The sequence below is a fragment of the Cetorhinus maximus genome, chromosome 18 (genome assembly GCF_964194155.1).
Source record: "Cetorhinus maximus chromosome 18, sCetMax3.hap1.1, whole genome shotgun sequence".
NCBI lineage: Eukaryota > Metazoa > Chordata > Chondrichthyes > Lamniformes > Cetorhinidae > Cetorhinus > Cetorhinus maximus.
In genome coordinates, this window is record NC_135896.1 from 51,871,954 (window position 1) to 51,891,816 (window position 19,863).

Here is a 19,863-nt window from a genome sequence, read left to right on the forward strand (position 1 = left end):
TCAGATGATGAGCCTCTGGACTCGGTCATGTCTCAGTTGCTAGAGCTGCAAAGGCAAGCTTGAGAAAATCACAAAGGGATGTCCACTGCACTCCCCAGATTGCAAGGCAGGATGGAGGAGTCTGTCCGCCTTCAGGCTGAGGTGATAATGCTGACATGCCAACGCACCAAGGTCAGCACTGATGGGAAGGCAGCCGCCATGAAGACCTTGGTTCAGGACATTGCTCCTGCACTGTTGTACGGTCTTAGCTCCAGCGCTGATGCCATAGTTGGTCTCCAACAGTGTGTACGCGAGAGGGGTGCTGGGCAGCTTGATTTCAATCCAGCTTCCCCTTCTCCTCAAGGAGTCAGCCAGGGGCCCTTGGGCACCCCTAGGGAGGAGGATCAGCAGGTGAACACCCCGGGGCCATCCACTCAGATGACTCTGGGAGTGTCCAGCCCATCCGAATCCCCTCTTCATGTGACCCCAGCAGCTCCAGGTCCACAGGCTGAGGAGGGTGCCACTGCCACACAGCGGGACCCTAAAAGCAGGTCGGGGCCCTCTAGGTGTTGGCTCTCCAGAGAATGTCTGGGGAGCACCAAGAGGTAGCGGCAGGGTTAAGAAGATGTAACTCTTTCGAGTTATCAACAGATCGCATGTAACTCTTTCGAGTACATTCACAGTTCTTGGTTTTCCGGGAGTGGGACATGAACCCACAACCTTCTGATTCAAAGGCGAGGGTGCTATGAACTGAGCCACAGCTGATGTAGTTGAACAGTATGGGCATGGGTGTTAATCAATTTTAAATAATGTTCACTATTGTAAATAAACTCCCAATAATGTCTCCCTCCCTTGTTCTGATGTGCAGTGTTCATGTCACTCCGATTATCCTCCTACAATCGAGCGACTATTAGGGCCTCCACTGCATCTCCGTGACAGGAGCACTTTCACAGAGGGTATGTGCGCTGCCATAGCCAGACTGGAGTCAAATGTTTGTAGATGCAATGTGAAGATCCGTGGTGTCTCCTCACTGCATGTCGTTATAATGCTCTACAAATCTAGCAGGTATGAGGGCCTCCTGTGCACACCTGCCTCATCTGGCCTGTGTGAGGGTCTCAGCGCCGTCATCGTCACCTTCGAGGACCACCTCCACCCTCATCCCCATTGACATCCTCCTCATTGGAGGAGACCTCCAGCTAGTCCTCAGCTCTTCTCCCTGTTGCAGCAGCAGGTTGTAAATGGCGCAGCAGGCGATGACGATGTGTGACATCCTCTCTGGAGTATATTGCAGGACTCTACCAGACCGGTACAGGCACCGGAATCTCAATTTCAGCATCCCGATGGTTTGCTCCACCAAGTTGCAAGTCACCTCATTATACCTTCGCTCTGCTGCAATCTGAGGCCGCCGCATGGGTGTAATCAGCCACGTCCTCTGCAGGTAGCCCTTGTCCCCCATGGAGGCATCCCTGCAGCCCCTGTGGACCCTGCAAGACATCAGGGATCTGTGACCAACTGAGAATGTAGGATTCATGGACACTCCATGGAAATCGTGCGCAGACCTGCAGGACGCCTTTGTGGTAGTCGCACACCAGCTGCACATTCAGCAAATGGAAACCCTTGTGGTTGACATAGTTGACTGCTTGTTATGACAGAGATCTGAGTGCTACCTGAGTGCAGTCGATGGCACCCTGCACCTGTGGGAACTCTGAGATCTGGGCAAATCCAGTCACTCTTGCATTCTGGCTTTCCTGGTCCTGTGCGAAATGCACAAAATTGTAAGCCCCTGTGAAGATGGCATCCGTAACCTCATGGATGCATTTATGGGTGGAGGCTTGTGAAATCCCATATAGGTCACCTGTGGAGTCCTGGCTGGGGCCACTGGTATAAAAGTTGAGAGCCCTGGTCACTTTCACAGCCACAGGCAGTGGATGCCCTCCATGTCCCCCATGTGCCAAATCCTGCAGCAGCTAGTAAATGTGACTGACCAGGTTCCTAGACATGAGCAGTCTTCAGTGACGCTGGTTCTCAGTCATCTGCAGGAATGAAAGGTGGCATCTATGGACCCTGGGTCTAGCTAGGCGCCGACCAGTGACGGTTCGCTGTGGCTCTTCAGCGGCGTTTGCAGGAGCTCCGGTCTCCTCTTCTTCCAGAGGGTGCTGCTCCTCCCTCTGTGTAGCCAGGAACCTTCATCCCTTTCTTCCCTGTCATCTTCATTCTCCATACGCCACAAGGCATACTGCTCATTCACCAGGCTCCATGCTCCTGATGTACTGCAGGACGCAAGAGAGAGACACATGGGTTAGCTTGAATGTTCTGAGAACCTCTCTTGGTTAAGTCTGAAGACCCCTTGATGCATCCCAGAGAGTGGTGGCCACTACTTGGATGGCTAGAGTTTAGTGCGCTGCATGACTGCCCGAAACCCTACCCTCCCCTGCCCCACTCCATGTGACCGATTGGCGGTAGCTTTGCCCACTGGACTGCATGCTGTGCTCTCAGCTCAGCACAGGCATTCTCCTAACCCACACTGCAAGGCTGCACTGTTAGCTTGAACCATGGGGGAGACTGGTCCAAACTGGGATGATGACATTGCAAGGGGCTGTGAGCGCCTCCACCAGTGATTGCTCCATGGTCAGCTTTAGCAAGGAGATTGTACAATGTGCCCAGTTGTTCAACTGTTCTACAGCCCACTAAAACTCTCATTAGTTTGAGGTCTGTGCCCGAGAGGTGAAAAGCTCTGGAGCACTTGGTGGCACTTTCATGCCTCTGCATTGCTTGAGTGGGCAGAGATGCCAGAGGCCAGACTCCACACATGTCAATGTGGCTGTGCTGAACTGTTTCAGCTGCAGAGAAATGGTCACTTCATACAAGGTTTCCCTAATGTATGGCCACTTCCTTCCCCCTACCCTGCACGTGCAGGACAGCCCTTAACCCCCCCCGCCCCCCTCTCAAGCTGTCCCAACCGCAGGGCAGCCCTTTTCCCACACACATCCCCCCCATCCCAAGTTGCCTCAACTGCAGGGCAGCCCTTGCCCCTCCCACCACCCCAACTCGTCTCAACCTTGAAGTCCAACAGGCGACCCTCTCGAGTGCTGCGCACCATCATTGTGCACTCACCTCCGAGTTAACCTCAAAGTGCAGCCTGCCAAGTGCAAATCTTATGTATACCATTGTGAAACACATCACGCCGACCTGGTCGGTCGATCTACTGTGGGGGGATGATTCTGGCAGGCTGGCCTTATAATGATATACAGATGTAGTACAATGAGGTTCCCGATGTCCGACGGCGGGAGAAGAGATACTTGCCTTTATTAGCTGAAGCATAGAATATAAGAGCAGGGAGGTTATGCTGGAACTATATGAAATGCTGGTTAGGCCACAGCTGGGGTATTGCGTGCAGTCTGGAATCTGCATTATAGGAAGGATGTGATTGCACCAGAGAGAGTGCAGAGGAGATTTACCAGGATGTTGCCTGGGCTGGAGAGTTTTATTTATGAGGAGAGATTGGATAGACTAGGGTTATTTTCCCTGGATCGGAGGAGATTGAGGGGGGGACATGATTGAGGTGTATTAAATTATGAGGGGCATAGATAGGGTAGACAGGAAGGAACCTTTCCCCTTGGTGAAGGGATCAATAACGAGGGGGCATAAAATTTAAGGTAAGGGACAGGAGGTTTAGAGGGGATGTGAGGAAGAATTTTTTCACCCAGAGGGTGGTGGGAATCTGGAGCTTACTGCCTGAAAGGGTGGTAGAGGCAGAAACCCTCATAACATTTAAGGAGTATTTGGATGTGCACTTGTGATGTCATGGCATACAAGGCTATGGGCCTAGTGCTGGAAAATGGGATTAGAATAGTTAGGTACTTGTTTGACCGGCGCAGACTCGATGGGCCGAAGGGCCTTTTCCTGTGCTGTAGAGCTCTATGACTCTATGATTCTAAGCGGCCTGCCATTGACGGGCTGAGCAGACAATTGCAAACTGGCTTCTCCTCACCCCTTTTACGTTTTAAAGCCTATTGTGTTTAGCATTTACTTTGCTTTGTACAACATTTCATTCTTAACCTTATTTGCAGCAGAGCTGCTTTGAATCTATTTTGTTAAATTAACTTAATCAAAATAGATGTGAGTATTTTATGATTAGGAGCAGAAAATACTGGAAACGCATGCACAGTAGGACCTTTGTCACCTGAAAGCCAAGTAAATGTGACAAAAATGTTTTATATTGTTCACCTGTTGAAAACAAAGATCATTGTTCAGTCAAGGTTCTTAATATAGATTGTTATAATATATGAGATCAAAATGATTTTTAAGCTCCACACTTTGTGTAGTGCAATAAATTAAACTTTCACCTGCAAAAAGCTGATGTGACACAATATGAACATTTATTGATAGTAGACTGTCTTAAATGTACAATGATCCAAATTTTGAGGTTGTAATGATGGAAAAACTAACGTTCTCCATTATCACTCTGTGAAACTGACAGTAACTTCCGGAATCCTCACATGCACTGTTAACGCCTAAAGCAGAAGTTGCTGTCAGAGATTCCCTGCTCTTCGACAACTAACTGAAATCTTAAAAATCACATGAATTGATGTGAACTTTCACTTTTTGTGCTATTGCTGCTGCCTGTAGTTGCTCCTACCAGGAGATATGCTGTCAAGGTATGCCACACTCGTCTGTCTTGCGCTATCTTCACAAATCTATTGTAGCTCATCTGCAACTGCTCTGTGACATCCATCATTCAACCACACCTAGGTTGACCCCTCTTTTTGTTGCCCTCAACTATGCCCTGTAGAAGCGATCTCTAGATTTTCAGCTCTGACCAAATGGCCTAAATACTAATATTTTATTTTCTGGTTGCCATTTTTAGAGTTCTTTTTGTTCTTGCTATTTTAAGGACCTCTTCATTTGTCTTATAGTCTGTATATGGAATTTAAAGCATATGTCTTAGTATCCACATTTCAAACGCCTCTATTTTCTTTCACAGATCTTTACTTATTGTCCAGCTTCCTGAGGCATACAGGAGAGTGGATAGGATGTAGCATTTTATGAATTTTTTTCCTTGTTACAAGCTTGAGATTTCTTGTTGTTAACACATTCTTCATCTTCACAAAATTACTTCTGGCTACCTCTATTCTTCTTCTAACTTCTGTATCACATCTGCCATTTCTCATTTGTCTTAAATAGACAAACCTACTTGTTCCAGTGTGACATCCACTTTAATCTTCACCCAAGTTTCTTCTAATATGCTCCTTCTAACTACCATTGTTTTTGTCTTTTTGGTGTTCATACTGAATCCATATTCTAAACTCATAACGGTTACTTGATTCACGATATTTTGTAGGACCTCTTCTAATTCTGCAAGTAGAGCTATGTCGTCAGTGTAGCGCAAGTTTGTTATGTTCTTGCCTCCATGTTTTGGCCTGAAAGAACACCCAATTCTCTGAATATTTGTTCTGTGTACAGATTGAATAACTTTGGCAACAGTACACAGTCTTGTTGTAATCCTCTTCCGTTGAAACATATCTGATTGTCTAGCCTGATGCTTGCTATTTGGTCCCAATATCGGCTCTGGATAAATCACACAACTTTACTGTCGATGTCACATTTCAGCAACACTTCAATTAGCTTTTGGTAATAAACATGATCAAACACTTTTTTGTTGTCCATGAAGCATATGTAAATGTTCTTGTTTACTTCTAGATATTTATCAAAGATTGTTCTTAGGTTATATATTCCCTCTCTTGTTCCTACTTCAGGTCTAAATCCAGAATGCCTTTCACTTTTCTGCTATTTTTGTGCTATTAGTCTCACTGAAAAATATCCTTGAAAATGTTCTGCCTAGTTGAAGGAGTTATACCTGGATTTTAATGGTGCCATAATTACTGCTGACAACCCCCCTGACCTTGAAATCTATTTTTATATATCTGGAATGTCAAATTTCTCCATCATGATATAAAAAAATAATGGATTTAAAAATTATATATGTTTTTAAGTTTGTTTATATTATTTTATCTTCTACTTTAATCCCATGTGTATGTCCCAATCTTTATTTTGATCTCTGTGAAGTGATTAAACAGTGAAAGATAATCAGTGCTTTTTACTACTTGATCTTTTGGTCTGTGGGAATTCTTTAGTGTAATTGGCTGCATTGCCTGCTTGATGACATCATTGTTGCTTGATGTCATAGTTGACTCAAGACTGAAGTTATCATTGAAAAATGTGAAATCCATTCCACATCACTTGTTAGATCTTGTGGACAGCTTTCTTCAAGGTCAGAGATGAGCGTCATCTTTTTGCCGATGAACCCAAAATCCAGACCAAAACATTAGGAGGGTATTTAACATAGTATCTGTGTTGTATGTATGAGGACATCATTGACAAAGATTGAATTTACTAATTAGGGAAGGTAACTGTAAAAATGGTTAAAATGCTATCAAACAGTTCCAGTATTGGCAGAATGATCTTCTACTGAAGTTTTTCAATAAATATAACTACACAGGATGGTAATAATTGAATTTGGGCATCTTCATTCTGCAAGAGCACAATTATTTTTTCTCACAATAGTATTTTTTGGTCATTCACTAACTAGTGTTCACATGGTGTTTTAATTTCTTCCATATTTGCAACAGTTATAATCATGATACCATATTTAAAAATTGTCCTGATCTGTAAGCGGTTAATACATATCAGTATGCAACTGATGTCAGGTTTCAGATGGTGAATGTCATTTGCTTCTTTTTAGCTCTGGCAACCCGCTGACTGAATCGTTTACAGCCTTTGTAGCCCCCTCTAGGGGTTCTGGATCAGCGGCTAGCAAAGGTAGCCCAGCTGTACAGAAGGCCACTGATGTGCTGCATGACCTTGGTAGACTGAAGAGAGAAATGCATGGAATTCTACAGGTAATGACACATTTGCAAGCAAATTGTTAGAATTTGCAGCCCTTTACTGCAAATACAAGTTGAGGAATTTGAATTACAAATGCAAAAAGCTACATTGAAATTTTATACAGAACAATGACTGGTCAGGTACTTGTCCTGCGTATCAATAAACTGGTAAAATGAAGAAATTAAAACAAATGCTGGAAACACTCACCAAATGGGTTAGCATTTGTATAAATAAGAAAGGAAATTTAATGTTGCAGGTTGATTATCATTAATGGCAATTAACTTTAACTATACCTTGCACTCTCCACAGATGTTGCCTGAACCACTGAGTGTCTCCAGCATTCTCTGTTTTCATTTCAGATTTCCAGCATCTGCAGTAATGATTGTAGCTACAAGCCTAAAAATCCACAAAGCGCGTATTCACATCTGTAGTTTATCTCCTGGATATCTTTAATTAGGAGAAAAGAAATATTGTGTCATATTATTTGATGATAAGATTTATAATGCAGGAGAATATTTTAATTTTCATGTATAATTTATCTCCTTGAGTTTGTTTATGAAAATGGTTTACATCATGAATTGAATGCATTGGAAACAGCCGGTAACACAGAACATGAGTATATGATTGTACAAATGCTACCCTACAGTGGATGTCTGATACTTGAGGTACAGAATTATAACAAAATAATTTGCAATTTATAGGGATTACAATGACATAAAATTGGGCAGGATGGATAGGGGGTGGCCAGGGAGTGGATATCATATCTCAGCTATGAATAGACTGGTGCATAGGGAGGAGAGGAGTTCCAAAGCAGAAATAAAGTCAAGGGTCTGATAGCATCTCATATTTTGTAGCATACAAAAAACTCAGGTACGTTATTTTTATCACGTGAACTTTGGAATTATGCTTCCATTTTGAATTATACTTCTTGTCATACTTTTAAAAATAAAATCCATTATTTGATTTTTGTTTGCTTTTTGGAAACTTTAAATTTCCAGTGAAAAGGCACCCCTCACACACCTATGATACGATATAAATGAATGTACATTATAAACCATTCTGTGGTAATGCATGGTCTCAATCACATACATCGTTGGGCTTTTTTTTGCAGGTAGGTATTTAGTCATTCACAACCTTTATTAAGATCATAATCTGTTAAATTAGCTTGTGGAATAATGGGTGTGAATGTCTATGTCAGAGTCTTCCTCTGTTAACACTCTTGAGGTGTCAGTTTGTTCAGTTTGCAATATTTCTGGTTATAGACCAGATTGTGTAGATTCATTCCAATTATGGTCCAATATTATTCCTGCAAATATGTTGAATTTTATCAGTATGAAAAATTGTATTTAAAGATTTTGGACATTTGCAACACAAGTCATGCTTACCTTCTATTATACAACATAGTTACATTATAAAATGTGTCAACATCATCTTATATATTATCATTAAAAAGCGATAAAATTACAAAATGTTTTTTGGAGTATTTTGAAATTACCGATCCTCTGATGTCAAATTAGAGCCAGCTGTGAATTTTAAGGATTTATTATATTGATTAGTTCGATGTTTCTAAAAAAGGAACTCAATAAAGACTTTGAGCTAAGTGAGATTTTATAAGATATAGGAGGAGATTAATCTATTTAGTGAAACTCAAAGAATTTGTGTTCCATAAAAATAAATCACTTTACTGGATTTGGTTTTATAATCTGTAATTTACCTTCAAATCAGACCAATAATAAATGCCTCTAAGCTACCAAAATGGAAACTAAAAGTATTGAGTGCTATTATTACGTCATTAAATTTGGCCTTGTATCAAACTCATGTATTGAATACATGAAACAAATTTGGTAGGAACCCATGAAAGATTTCTAAAGTCATCATATTTCAAGACAGATGGAAATGCTAATTGTGATAGCTGCTTACTGCTACTGAATAGTGAATAGGAAATGGTTTCTGTTTATTTTTTGAGCCTAAAGACAGACTATAATTTAAAGACAGAAACCTATTAGGTTAAGAAATTTGAACTGTTTTAGGCTCTGAGAACTTACTTATTTTCAATGTGAGAATTGTAAGCAGAGATTGAGGCTTATTGTGAATGTTTGCATTTTGTGTTTGAATGCCATTGACCTTAATTGTAAGAGCCAGGACTTTAGAATCACTACACTATATTATCTACAGTCTAAATGCTCTCTGTGCTTTTTTTGTAGTAAAATCAGAAGCTGATACGGCAAATGATTCAAAATGGTTCTGTTTTACAGGAGATTTAACAGTTATCATGCTATCTCTTTCAGGAGACAGAGCACTGGCAATCTTGCATGCAAGACATTAAGGTTTGTCTTTTGACTTGCCTTAAATATTCTCAGTGTGTTCAACACTTTGGTAGAACATTGAGACAGGAATAAAATTCATAAAAAGCCTGGTTATAAGATATGACTCTTTACTTATTCTTCTCTTGATTCCCTTTCTTTCAAATAGAGTGTGAGTGCCAATCAGAGCAACAACCATAAGCCTATTGGCTCAGCGCTTCTGCAACATCATCTGGTGAGTTGCCATGGAGATTACTATCCTGTTCACTGCCACTGTACGTTGAATCCTGAATTCTTCCCCACTGCCACCTCCCCCCTCCCCATGTTTGTCACATGTCATATTGGTAGTTCTTCAGTACATTTCACTTTCTCTGTGCCATGTGAAACAATTTAAAATTACAGCAAAGAATTCTCATGATTGCTTTTCAACACTTACACTGTGTAGCATCTACGGCTTTATCATTCAGCTGAAAAACAAGATCAAAAATGCAAGCTGCTTGCTTTGAGGAATACACCTCTCTCCATATCGCTAATGTAAACAGTGCAGTCAGTTTTAAAAGTAAAACAAGCGATTTTTTTTTCACTTTGACAATTCACCCCCCCTCTTGAAAGGGCTTTGACTCTGCGTTGGAGTACTCTGAACCTGCCTCCTCCAAAATGTCTGTGCCGGGGACAATGCAAAGAAACTGGTATGCTGGTTGGCACCAGTATTTTTGAACCCATTGGCCTCTGATCCCCCACCTTGGCAGGGCCAAATCCTGTCCTATAGTTTGGATCAGTACCAGCACTATGTAGCAGATGCACATGCTTCTACTTACTGATATCATAAGTTAAACTTGCAGCAATAAAAATGTATGCTTTCTCCACCATAAGGCTGAGTCCAAAATCCCAGGGGAAAGCTTCAGTGCTGTTTTTATTGATGGAATGAAGGAAATAATACAATGGGGGAAGATTTCATCTATGTGAAAAGTGTGGTGGAACCGTAAGTCTATTTATAAAGAACAGGTTTAGGACTTTGTTATGCAGAGGGCAGAGAAAAAAAATTGTTCCCTCCTGCCTATGGCCAAACATACATATCTGGTCAGAGTGGATAATTATGAACTAGCAGGAAAAACCAAGAAAGCAGGAGTAACAATTAATCTGAGCAATAAAATTAGTTAATTGAAAATGATTTGCAAATAAAGGAGGTCACAGAAACTTTTCATAACGTTGTTACAAAATGCTTCATGATTGTATCTCTGCTCAGCAGCCATCTCTTCACCTTGAATATTACCAATTGCGTTCAAGTGTACCAAAATCTCTACGAGGAGATAAGAATGATTATGGGATACAAACCCAAATAAATTGCCTCAGTTTGCAAGGCTGCAGATTTTCTCAATCTAGAAAATAACAAAGGAGCAAGTAGGTATTGATATTCCCACAAGAGTCTAAATCCCTTTAATCTTTTGACACCTTTAATTGGCTTCCAAAATAGTGGAGGGATTAGGTGCATTGCAAGAACTATATGAACTGCAGATAGCTATCTCACAATGCGATTTTATCATCAACCTGATAAACGCTGAGGGTATCAGCTAAAATGGCCTAGTTTGAACATTCTCCAGACTTTGCTTTGGTAGCAGCCTGCAGGATACATTGGCCTATACTTTGTTGAGGTTTATTTTCATTGGCCAGGACATTGAGGTGGGTGAGCGGGGGGCAGGGCCCGCTCGCCAACGGGTAAAATAACACAGGATGACGTAGGGCAGAGCTCCCGACGTCACCCCACGTCATTTCAATTTTCAGGTTGGCGGGGGCGCAGCCGAATCAGCTGTACGCCCGCCAACCTGTCAACGGCCTATTGAGGCTATTTAAAAACTAATTCAAGTAATTAATGGACCTGCATGTCCAACCTTAGGGTTGGCGGGCAGGCCGGGAGCCTGACAGGCTTCAGAAAAAGCATGAAACCTCATCCACGGGTGGGATGAGGTTTCATGAGGGTTTTTAAAAATTTAATAAAAGTTTGATTAAAAGTGATGGACATGTCCCAACTCATGTGACAGTGTACATTGACCATTTTTAAATTTGGCGCCGATCTCCCTGAGGCAGCACTTAGCCTCAGGGAGATGAGTGCGCTCGTTCACGCGCATGCACGAAAGAGCGCACTCTTGGCTAAGGGAATCCCCCACCCCCGCCCGCACAGGGTGTGCATAGTGCTTCCTGGCGGACGTCACGCTGGTGGGCCTTAATTGGCCTGCCCATGTAAAATGGCGGCGCCAATCAGAGGCGCGCCTGCACGTGCCCGCTCCTGCATTTGCCCACTCCTGCACTTCCCCCACAATGGGAGGAAAATTCTTCCCATTGTGTAAGAAAAATTGTGCACCAAATTTTATTGCTGCAGTTACTTGGTTATAGTTACAGTTGATTCAATTTAATTGGATCTGCATCTGTGTAGTTACCAGTTAGATGTCAAATAGCTCCATACATTGAGATATGAGTTTTACTATTCCTTGCTGAGCATATGCTGGGCACTGAACTGGCAGTGGGTGGAATTTTACACCCCTGGGAGAGAGCTGGCTGGTGGGCGGGGCATTAAATTGGGTGGGATGGTGACGATGCTTTGCCTGTCACCTACCTGCCTCTGCTGGGATTTTACCACCAGCAGGGGAAGCGTTGGGCACCCCGGCCATCCTTGAGCCAATTGGGTGGTTAAGGACTTCTCTCACTGCCTCTAGTATTGTACCAGCGAAAGCCCATGCCACCTGGTGTTGCTGCCAGGTGAAAATTACTTGTCTTGTTGCTGGTTGTGGGGGCGATGGGGTGGGTGTTCCTCCTGCTTGGGCATCCTTTGCCCAACTGATGCCTCCCCAAAGCACCCTCCCAAACCCTGTGTGATCCACCAACTGCCCTTTTGAACCTGACCACCAACCCCCCCTTGCTGGGGCTTGCCAGCCTGGCCTAGGCAAAACCACTGATTTACCTTTGCATCCAGTTCCATGGTTCCTTGGCATTTGGGACTCCCTGTAGTCTCAGCAGTGGTCGCTGCTCCCAGTGGCACTGCTGGTACTAGAGAGCTGCCGATCATTTGACTGGTCAGCACCTCTTGGATGTGGGACTTCCTCCCAGGTGGATGCAGAAGTCCCGCTCTGAGCTAATTGACAGCCCAATGGCCGTTAGATCATTTTGGGCTTCCCGACAAAACAGAGGCAGGCTCAACCCCATATTTTAAGCTGGGGGATCTGGGGGCAGGCCACTGCCTCAGAGTAAAATTCAGCCCAATGTACTAGAGGTACATTGTGCAGGGAGGAGTGTGTTGAATTGCACTGTCTCCCAGCATAGGCCACCTCCCTGGAAGAATCTTGCACTGGAATCGAAGGGCATGCCTGGGGAGTAGCAGTTGGATGGAGTCGAGGTCCAAAGATTGATGGTGGGGAAGGGAGGATAACAATCTTTTTTAATCTGTTGGGACCTTTCCAGATGACTAGGCACAAGCCCCACCGCCAACCTTTTTTGGGAACCCACCATTTAGCCGTCCCAGAGAGCATAGCAAGGAAAGCGATGAAGTGCCTTTGGATGTTGTACTATGTCAAAGACACTTTATAACTGTACGTTGTTGTTCCTACTGCAAGCACTAACTTGCTTTGTAGAAGATCTGGAAATATCAGTGGCAGCGTAATGAGTGTGGGAAAACTCATCTGATTGCTCTCCAATCCCTGTTTTCAGTTTGCTGCACATGGAAATTGCACATTTTTCTAGATACAATTGAGAGAAACATTGTCTCTTCATTTTTCTCCCTTAATGAACTAAATAACTAAATACCAACCAAGCTTTTTTCCTCATACACAATGTGCAATAAATACCAAATCAGCAAAAGTAAAACATAGTTTGTGAAAAATGCATAAAATGTTGGTGATTCATGCCCATGCTTCCGAGCATGAGTCAAGTTCTCCTATAATTTAATGCTTGTGCTAAGGAGCATGGTGTAAAACTAGTGCCATCCTGATTAGCATATTGCAATGTCACATTGCGTTATTAAGTCTGAATTTGGCCATATTGAACCCGAGGTAGGTTTCAAGAAATACAGCGCAATAGTACAATTAACATTGCATATTATTTGCTCTTTACTGGTAGGTTGGCATTCTGTCTATTCAGTTATGTAATTTCAGGCAACCTTTGTACCAGTGGCTGTTGATGATTGTTAAATGTTCATAGAAAATACAGCAGAGAAGGAGGGCATTCAGCCCATTGAGACTATGCAGGCCTTTTTGAAGAAGAATCCAGTTAGCCCCACTCCCCTGCTCTTTCCCCATATTCCTGCAATTTTTTTCTCCATCAAGTATGTAGAAACATGCTCTGGGAGGCTTCTTAAACAAACAAAACAAACTTTATTTACACAAGAACTTCCGTGGCTGCATATATACAGCCACACGTTCATACAGCCATTTTTTCCAAGAAACCCCTTCCTAGAATTTATTCCCCCGTGCTAGCCACACATTGGTTGAACAAATCACGTGACCCCTACTCAATTGAACTGATCTTAAAGTGACAGTCATCACATCCCTCCCCCCTTCTTTGTACATCTTTTCAGTTAACAATTGCTTTATACAATTGAACCAAGAATTTTCTGAATTCTAGAAATAACTACATATGTCGTTAGCCTGGACTTCAATTACACAATACACACGATAGACCCATAGTTATAAATTAAGTCTTTGGGGTGGTTTTCAAATTCGCGTCGAGTGGCATAGATCGACAGGTTGTGAGGTTTCTACTGCATCAACATTTTCCGGAATTGTACGAATGGGTACCTCCTGGAGGACCACCAGCTCCTGCTCAGTCCTGGCCCTTTTGAGTGGGTCTTTAGGCTCTGCTCCCCCCTGCTCAGAGCTCCTACCCTTGCAGGCACAGGGACAGTTTGTCTCCTGCTCCCTAGCAGTCCTCCGCTCCAGCCGCCCTGGGCTCACAGCCGCATTTGGTATGGACAATTCATCATCATTAACTTCCACAGGGATGCGCTTGATGTTTATTACAGGTCAACCCAGAATTTTCGGTGTACACAGGTTCATCAACACTTGGTGGTAACGCTGAATGCGCGAGTGCCTCTCTACCCCTCAAATGGTCAACGTGCTTCCAAGCGATCCGTCTCTATATCCTTACTTGATAAGAAAGAGGTCGGGTCACAGAGATTATCCTTCCAAGAATCCACCCAGGACCGTGACCGAAGTTTGTCATGTACATATTTTCATTAGTTGGGAACTTCCTAGCTCTACTGTGAGAATCATGACTTGTCTTCTGTTTGCACTGACTTGACTCTACCCTCCCCTGCAAATTTGGAAACACAAGACTTAACCTTGTCCTGAAATGACATTTCATTACAGTTCAGCAGGAGGAACATGTGTCGTTGTGTGTGGGATGGTATGGTAACTCAACAGAAAACGTGAGACTCTTAGACCATAAGACGTAGGAGCAGAAGTAGGCCATTCGAGTCTACTCTGCCATTCCATGAGATCATGGCTGATCTGATAATCCTCAACTCCACTTTCCTGCCTTTTCCCCATAACCCTTGATTCCCTGACAGATTAAAAATCTGCCTATCTCAGTCTTGAATATACTTAATGACCCAGCCTCTACAGTCCTCTACAGTAAAGAATTCCACAGATTGACTACCCGCTGAGAGAAGAAATCCCTCCTCATCTCTGTTTTAAATGGGCACCCCCTTACCCTGAGAATATGCCCTCTGGTCCTAGACTCTCCCACAAGGGGTGCCTTTCAGCATCTACCCTGTCAAGCCCCCTAAGAATCCTATATGTTTCAATAAGGTCACCTCTCATTCTCCTAAACTCCAATGAGTACAGGCCCAACCTACTCAACCTGCCCTCATAAGAAAACCCCTCCATCCATGGGATCAACCCAGAGAACCTTCTCTGGACTGCCTCCAATGCCAGTGTATCTTTCCTTAGATAAGGGGACCAAAATTATTCAAAGTATTCTAGGTGTGGTCTAACTAGTGCCTTGTATAGTTTTAGCAAGACTTCCCTATTTTTATACTCCATTCCCTTTAAAATAAGGACCAACATTCCAGTTGCCTTACCTATTACCTGCTGAACTTGTATGCTAGTTTTTTGGGATTCATGTACGATGAACCCCAAATCCTTCTGTGCTGCAGCTTTTTTCAGTCTTTCTCCATTTAAGTAATATTCAGCTCCTCTATTCTTCCTGCCAAAGTGCATAACCTCACATTTTCCCACATTATATTCCATCTGCCATGTTTTTGCCCACTCACTTAACCTGTCTATATCCCTCTGTTGGCTCTTTGTTTCATCCTCACCACTTGCCTTCCCATCTATTTTTCTGTCATCCACAAACTTGGCGATAGTACATTCATTTCCCTCATCCAAGTTATTAATATATACTGTAAATAATTGAGGCCCCAGCACTGATCCCTGTGGCACTCCAGTAGTTACAGGTTGCCATCCTGAAAATGCCCACCATCCTCACCCCCTGTATCCCAACTCTGTCTTCTATCCATGCTAATATACTGCCCCCAACACCTTGGGCTCTTGTCTTATTAAGTAGCCTTAAGTGCGGTACCTTATTGAGCGCCTTTTGGAAATCCAAATATATTACATCTACTGGCCCCCCTTTATCTATCCTGCTTGTTACCTCCTCAAAGAATTCTAATAAATTTGTCAGGCATGATTTCCCCTTCATGAAGCCTTGCTGACCATGCTTGATTATATTATGCATTCCTAAATGCTCTGCTATTACATCCTTTATAATAGACTCTAACATTTTTCCCAATGACAGATGTTAAGCTAACTGGCCTATAGTTACCTGTTTTTTGTCTCCCTCCCTTTTTGAATAAGGGTGTTACATTGGCAGTTTTCCAATCCTCTGGGACTTTTCCAGAATCTAAATCTAAGGATTCTTGGAAGATTACTACTAGTGCATCCACTATCTCTTAAGCTATTTCCTTTAATATCTTAGGATGCAACCCATCAGGTTCAGGGGACTTATTGGCCTCTAGCCTCATTAGTTTCCCTAGTACTTTCTCTCTTGTGATAGTTATTGTATTTATTTCTTCCCCCTCTTTTGTCCCATGATTATTTAGTATTTTTGGTATGCTATTAGTGTCTTCTACCCTAAAGACTTTGCAATTTATTCAACTGCTTTGCCATTTCCCGGTTCCCCATTATTATTTCCCCAGCCTCATTCTCTAAGGGGCCAATGTTCACTTTGGCCTCTCTCTTCCTTTTCATATATTTAAAGAAGCTTTTACAGCCTGTTTTTATATTACTTGCTAGTTTACCCTCAAAGTTTATTTTCTCCCTCTTCATTTATTTTTGGTCATCTTCTGTTGGTTTTTAAAACTTTCCCAAACCTCTGGCTTACCACTAATCTTTGCCACATTGTATGTTTTTTCTTTCACTTTGATACTATCCTTAACTTCCTTGGTTAACCATAGTTGGTGTATCACCTTCCTTGAATCCTTCTTCCTCACTGGGATATATCTTTGTTATGAGTCATGAACTATTTTCTTAAACGTTTGCCATTGTTCATTAACCGTCTTTTCTGCTAAACCCCTCTCCCAGTCCACTCCAGCTAACTCTGCCCTCATTCCTTTGTAATTACCCTTATTTAAGTTTAGCGCAGTTGTTTCCAAACTAAGTTTCTCACTCTCAAATTGAATGCTAAATTGCACTATGTTATGGTCGCTGTTTCCTCGGGTATCTTTTACATTCTGCTCATTTATTAAACCTACCTCCTTACACGTTACCAGATCCAAAATAACCTGATCCCTGGTTGGATCCACAACATATTGGTCTAGGAAACAGTCTCAAATGCACTCTATGAATTCTTGCTCATGGTTACCTCTGCCAATTTGATTTTCCCAATCTACATGAAGATTAAAGTCACCCATGATTAATGTAGTGCATTTTTTTACATGCCCTCATTATCGTGTGATTTATTCTCTGTCCTACAGCATAGCTACTGCTAGGGGCCTATAGACTACTCCCACCAGTGCCTTCTTCCCCTTGTTACTTCTTAGCTCCACCCATATGGATTTCACATCTTCCAATCCAAGATCATTTCTTGCTATCGTACTTATTCCATCTCGTACTAACAAAGCTACCCCACCACTCTTTCCTTCCTGCCTGTCCTTTCGAAAAGTCACAGACCCCTGAATATTTAGTCCCAGCTTTGATCTCCTTGTAACCATGTCTCTGTAATGGCTATAAGATCATACCCATTAACCTCTACTTGTGCCGTTAATTCATTTATTTTGTTCAGAATACTATATGTATTTAAGTAAAGAGCCATTAATTTTGCCTTTTTACCATTTTTTTTTCCCCCTTTGACCCTATTTGCTGCTGTTTTTTTATGTTTTTACATTCTGTCCTTTCCTGTCACACTCTGGGTATCTTTACCTAAGTAGTTGCCCTGCGATGCTGCCATCTCCTTTTGCTTTGTAAGCATACTTATACCCCCTCCAGAACCCCCCCCCACCCCCCTTATTTAGTTTAAAGCCTTCTCTACCGCCCTAGTTATTCAATTCGCCAGGACACTGGTCCCAGCATGGTTCAAGCGAAGCCCATCCCACTGGTATAGCTCCCTTCTACCCCAGTACTGATGCCAGTGCCCCATGAACTGAAACCCATTCCTCCCACACCAATCTTTGAGCCACTCCTTGACTTAATTTACCCTATGCCAGTTTGCCTGTGGTTCAGGTAGTAATCCCAAGATTATTACCTTGGAGGTTCTGCTTTTTAATTTAGCTCCTAACTGTTCACATTCTTTCAGCAGAACCTCTTTTCTAGTCCTTTCAACATCGTTGGTACCAATGTGGAGGATGACAACTAGACCTCTCCCCTCCCACTCCAAGTTCCTCTCCTTTAAAAAGTACCTGGATGAGCACTTGGCACGTCATAACATTCAAGGCTATGGGCCAAGTGCTGGTAAATGGGATTAGGTAGGTAGATCGGGTGTTTCTCACGTGTCGGTGCAGACTCGATGGGCCGATGGGGCCTCTTCTGCACTCTGTGATTCTGTGATTCCAGCCCTGAGAAGATGTCCTTAACCTTGGCACTGGGCAGGCAATACAGCCTTTGGGACTCACGCTCACGGCTGCAGAGAACAGTATCTATTCCCCTAATTATACTGTCCCCTCCCCTTACTATATTTGTATTTCCTCCCCCTTCTTGAATGGTTCCATGTACCACTGTGCTGCGGTCAGCTTGCTCATCCTCCCTCCAATCCCTGCTCTCGTCCACACAGCTTGCAAGAACCTCGTAACTGTTGGATAATTGCAGGGGCTGAGGCTCCTTGAAGCTACCCCTTGGGTCCCCATACCTGCCTCACCTGCAGTCACACCCTCCTGTCCCTGATCACAGACCAAATTTGAATTATCTAACCCGTGGGGTGTGACTGCCTCCTGGAGCAAAGTGTCCAGGTAACTTTCCTCTCCCTGACGCAATAGCGCAATGTCTGCAGCTCCTTAACTCGGATCCCATGTTCCTCGAGCTGCAAACACTTAGTACAGATGTGTTTCCTCCGGATCTTGGTGCTAAAGATCCACCTGATAGTTTTTTCGTGCCGGATTTAAAAGTTTGGATGGCTCTCTCGGCTGTGCCGTTCGATGCTGAGTGGTAGAGCGCTGTCTTTGTGTTTTATATCATTGAGAGTGGTGAAGTTTTGAAACTCCACACTCGTGAACGCTGCCCCATTATCGGACACGATTACATCAGGCAAGCCATGATTTGCAAAACAGTGCCAGAGCTTTTATCGGGGACCATATCGGGGACAGTGATCACAATCAGTTAGATTTAGCAATACCATGGAAAAGGACAGAGAAAAGGCAGGAGTAAAAGTTTTGAACTGGGGGAAGGCAAATTTTGCAGAAATGAGAAGGGACTTGGCTGAGGTGGACTGGACAGCACTGCTGGAGGATAAAACAGTGGAAAACCAGTGGGAAGCACTAAAAAGCGAGATCCTAATTGTACAAAGTAGACATGTCCCCTACAAAAATAAGAGTGGTACTGCCAAGTATAGACCCCCCTGGTTGTCTAGAGGAATACAGGGGAAGATCAAACAGAAAAAGAAAGCGTACGAGAGGCACAAAGAACTAAGCACTGCAGATAGCCTAGACGAATATAGGAAGTGCAGGGATGAAGTAAAAAAGGAAATAAGGAAATCAAAGAGAGGGCATAAAAAAGATTAGCAAGTAAAGTTAAAGATAACCCAAAGATGTTTTACCAATACATTAATGCTAAAAGGTTAGTTAAGGAAAAAGTGGGACCTATCAGAGATGAAGATGGAAACTTGTGTGTAGATGCAGAGGCTGCGGTAAGGGTTTTGAATGAATATTTTGCCTCCGTGTTTACAAAGGAAAGGGAAGATGTAGCTATAGTAGTCCAGGAGGAACACTGCGAGATATTGGATTGGATAGTCATTAAGAGAGAGGAAGTACTCGAAGGGTTGAAATCCTTGAAAGTTGATAAGTCACCAGGGCCAGATGAATTGTTTCCGAGGCTGCTGAAGGAAGTCAGGGAGGAAATAGCAGATGCTTGGAGGATGATTTTCCAATCTTCACTAGATACAGGGGAGGTACCGGAGGACTGGAGAAACGCAAACGTAGTTCCATTGTTTAAAAAGAGATCAAAGGAAATGCCAAACAATTATAGGCCAGTTAGTCTTACATTGGTGGTGAGCAAATTAGTAG

The 19,863-nt window shown here is 43.0% G+C and overlaps 1 protein-coding gene across 1 annotated transcript in view; it reads left to right on the forward strand.

Annotated features, from left to right (window-relative positions):
• The window catches only part of kiaa0586 (KIAA0586 ortholog), a 657,376-nt gene that overhangs the window by 290,488 nt on the left and 347,025 nt on the right, over positions 1 to 19,863 (forward strand). Inside the window, exons 10-12 of the mRNA XM_078562702.1 lie at positions 6,722 to 6,878; positions 9,153 to 9,191; positions 9,337 to 9,402. Coding sequence (XP_078418828.1) covers positions 6,722 to 6,878; positions 9,153 to 9,191; positions 9,337 to 9,402 — 262 coding nt within the window. The remainder of the gene's footprint in view (positions 1 to 6,721; positions 6,879 to 9,152; positions 9,192 to 9,336; positions 9,403 to 19,863) is intronic.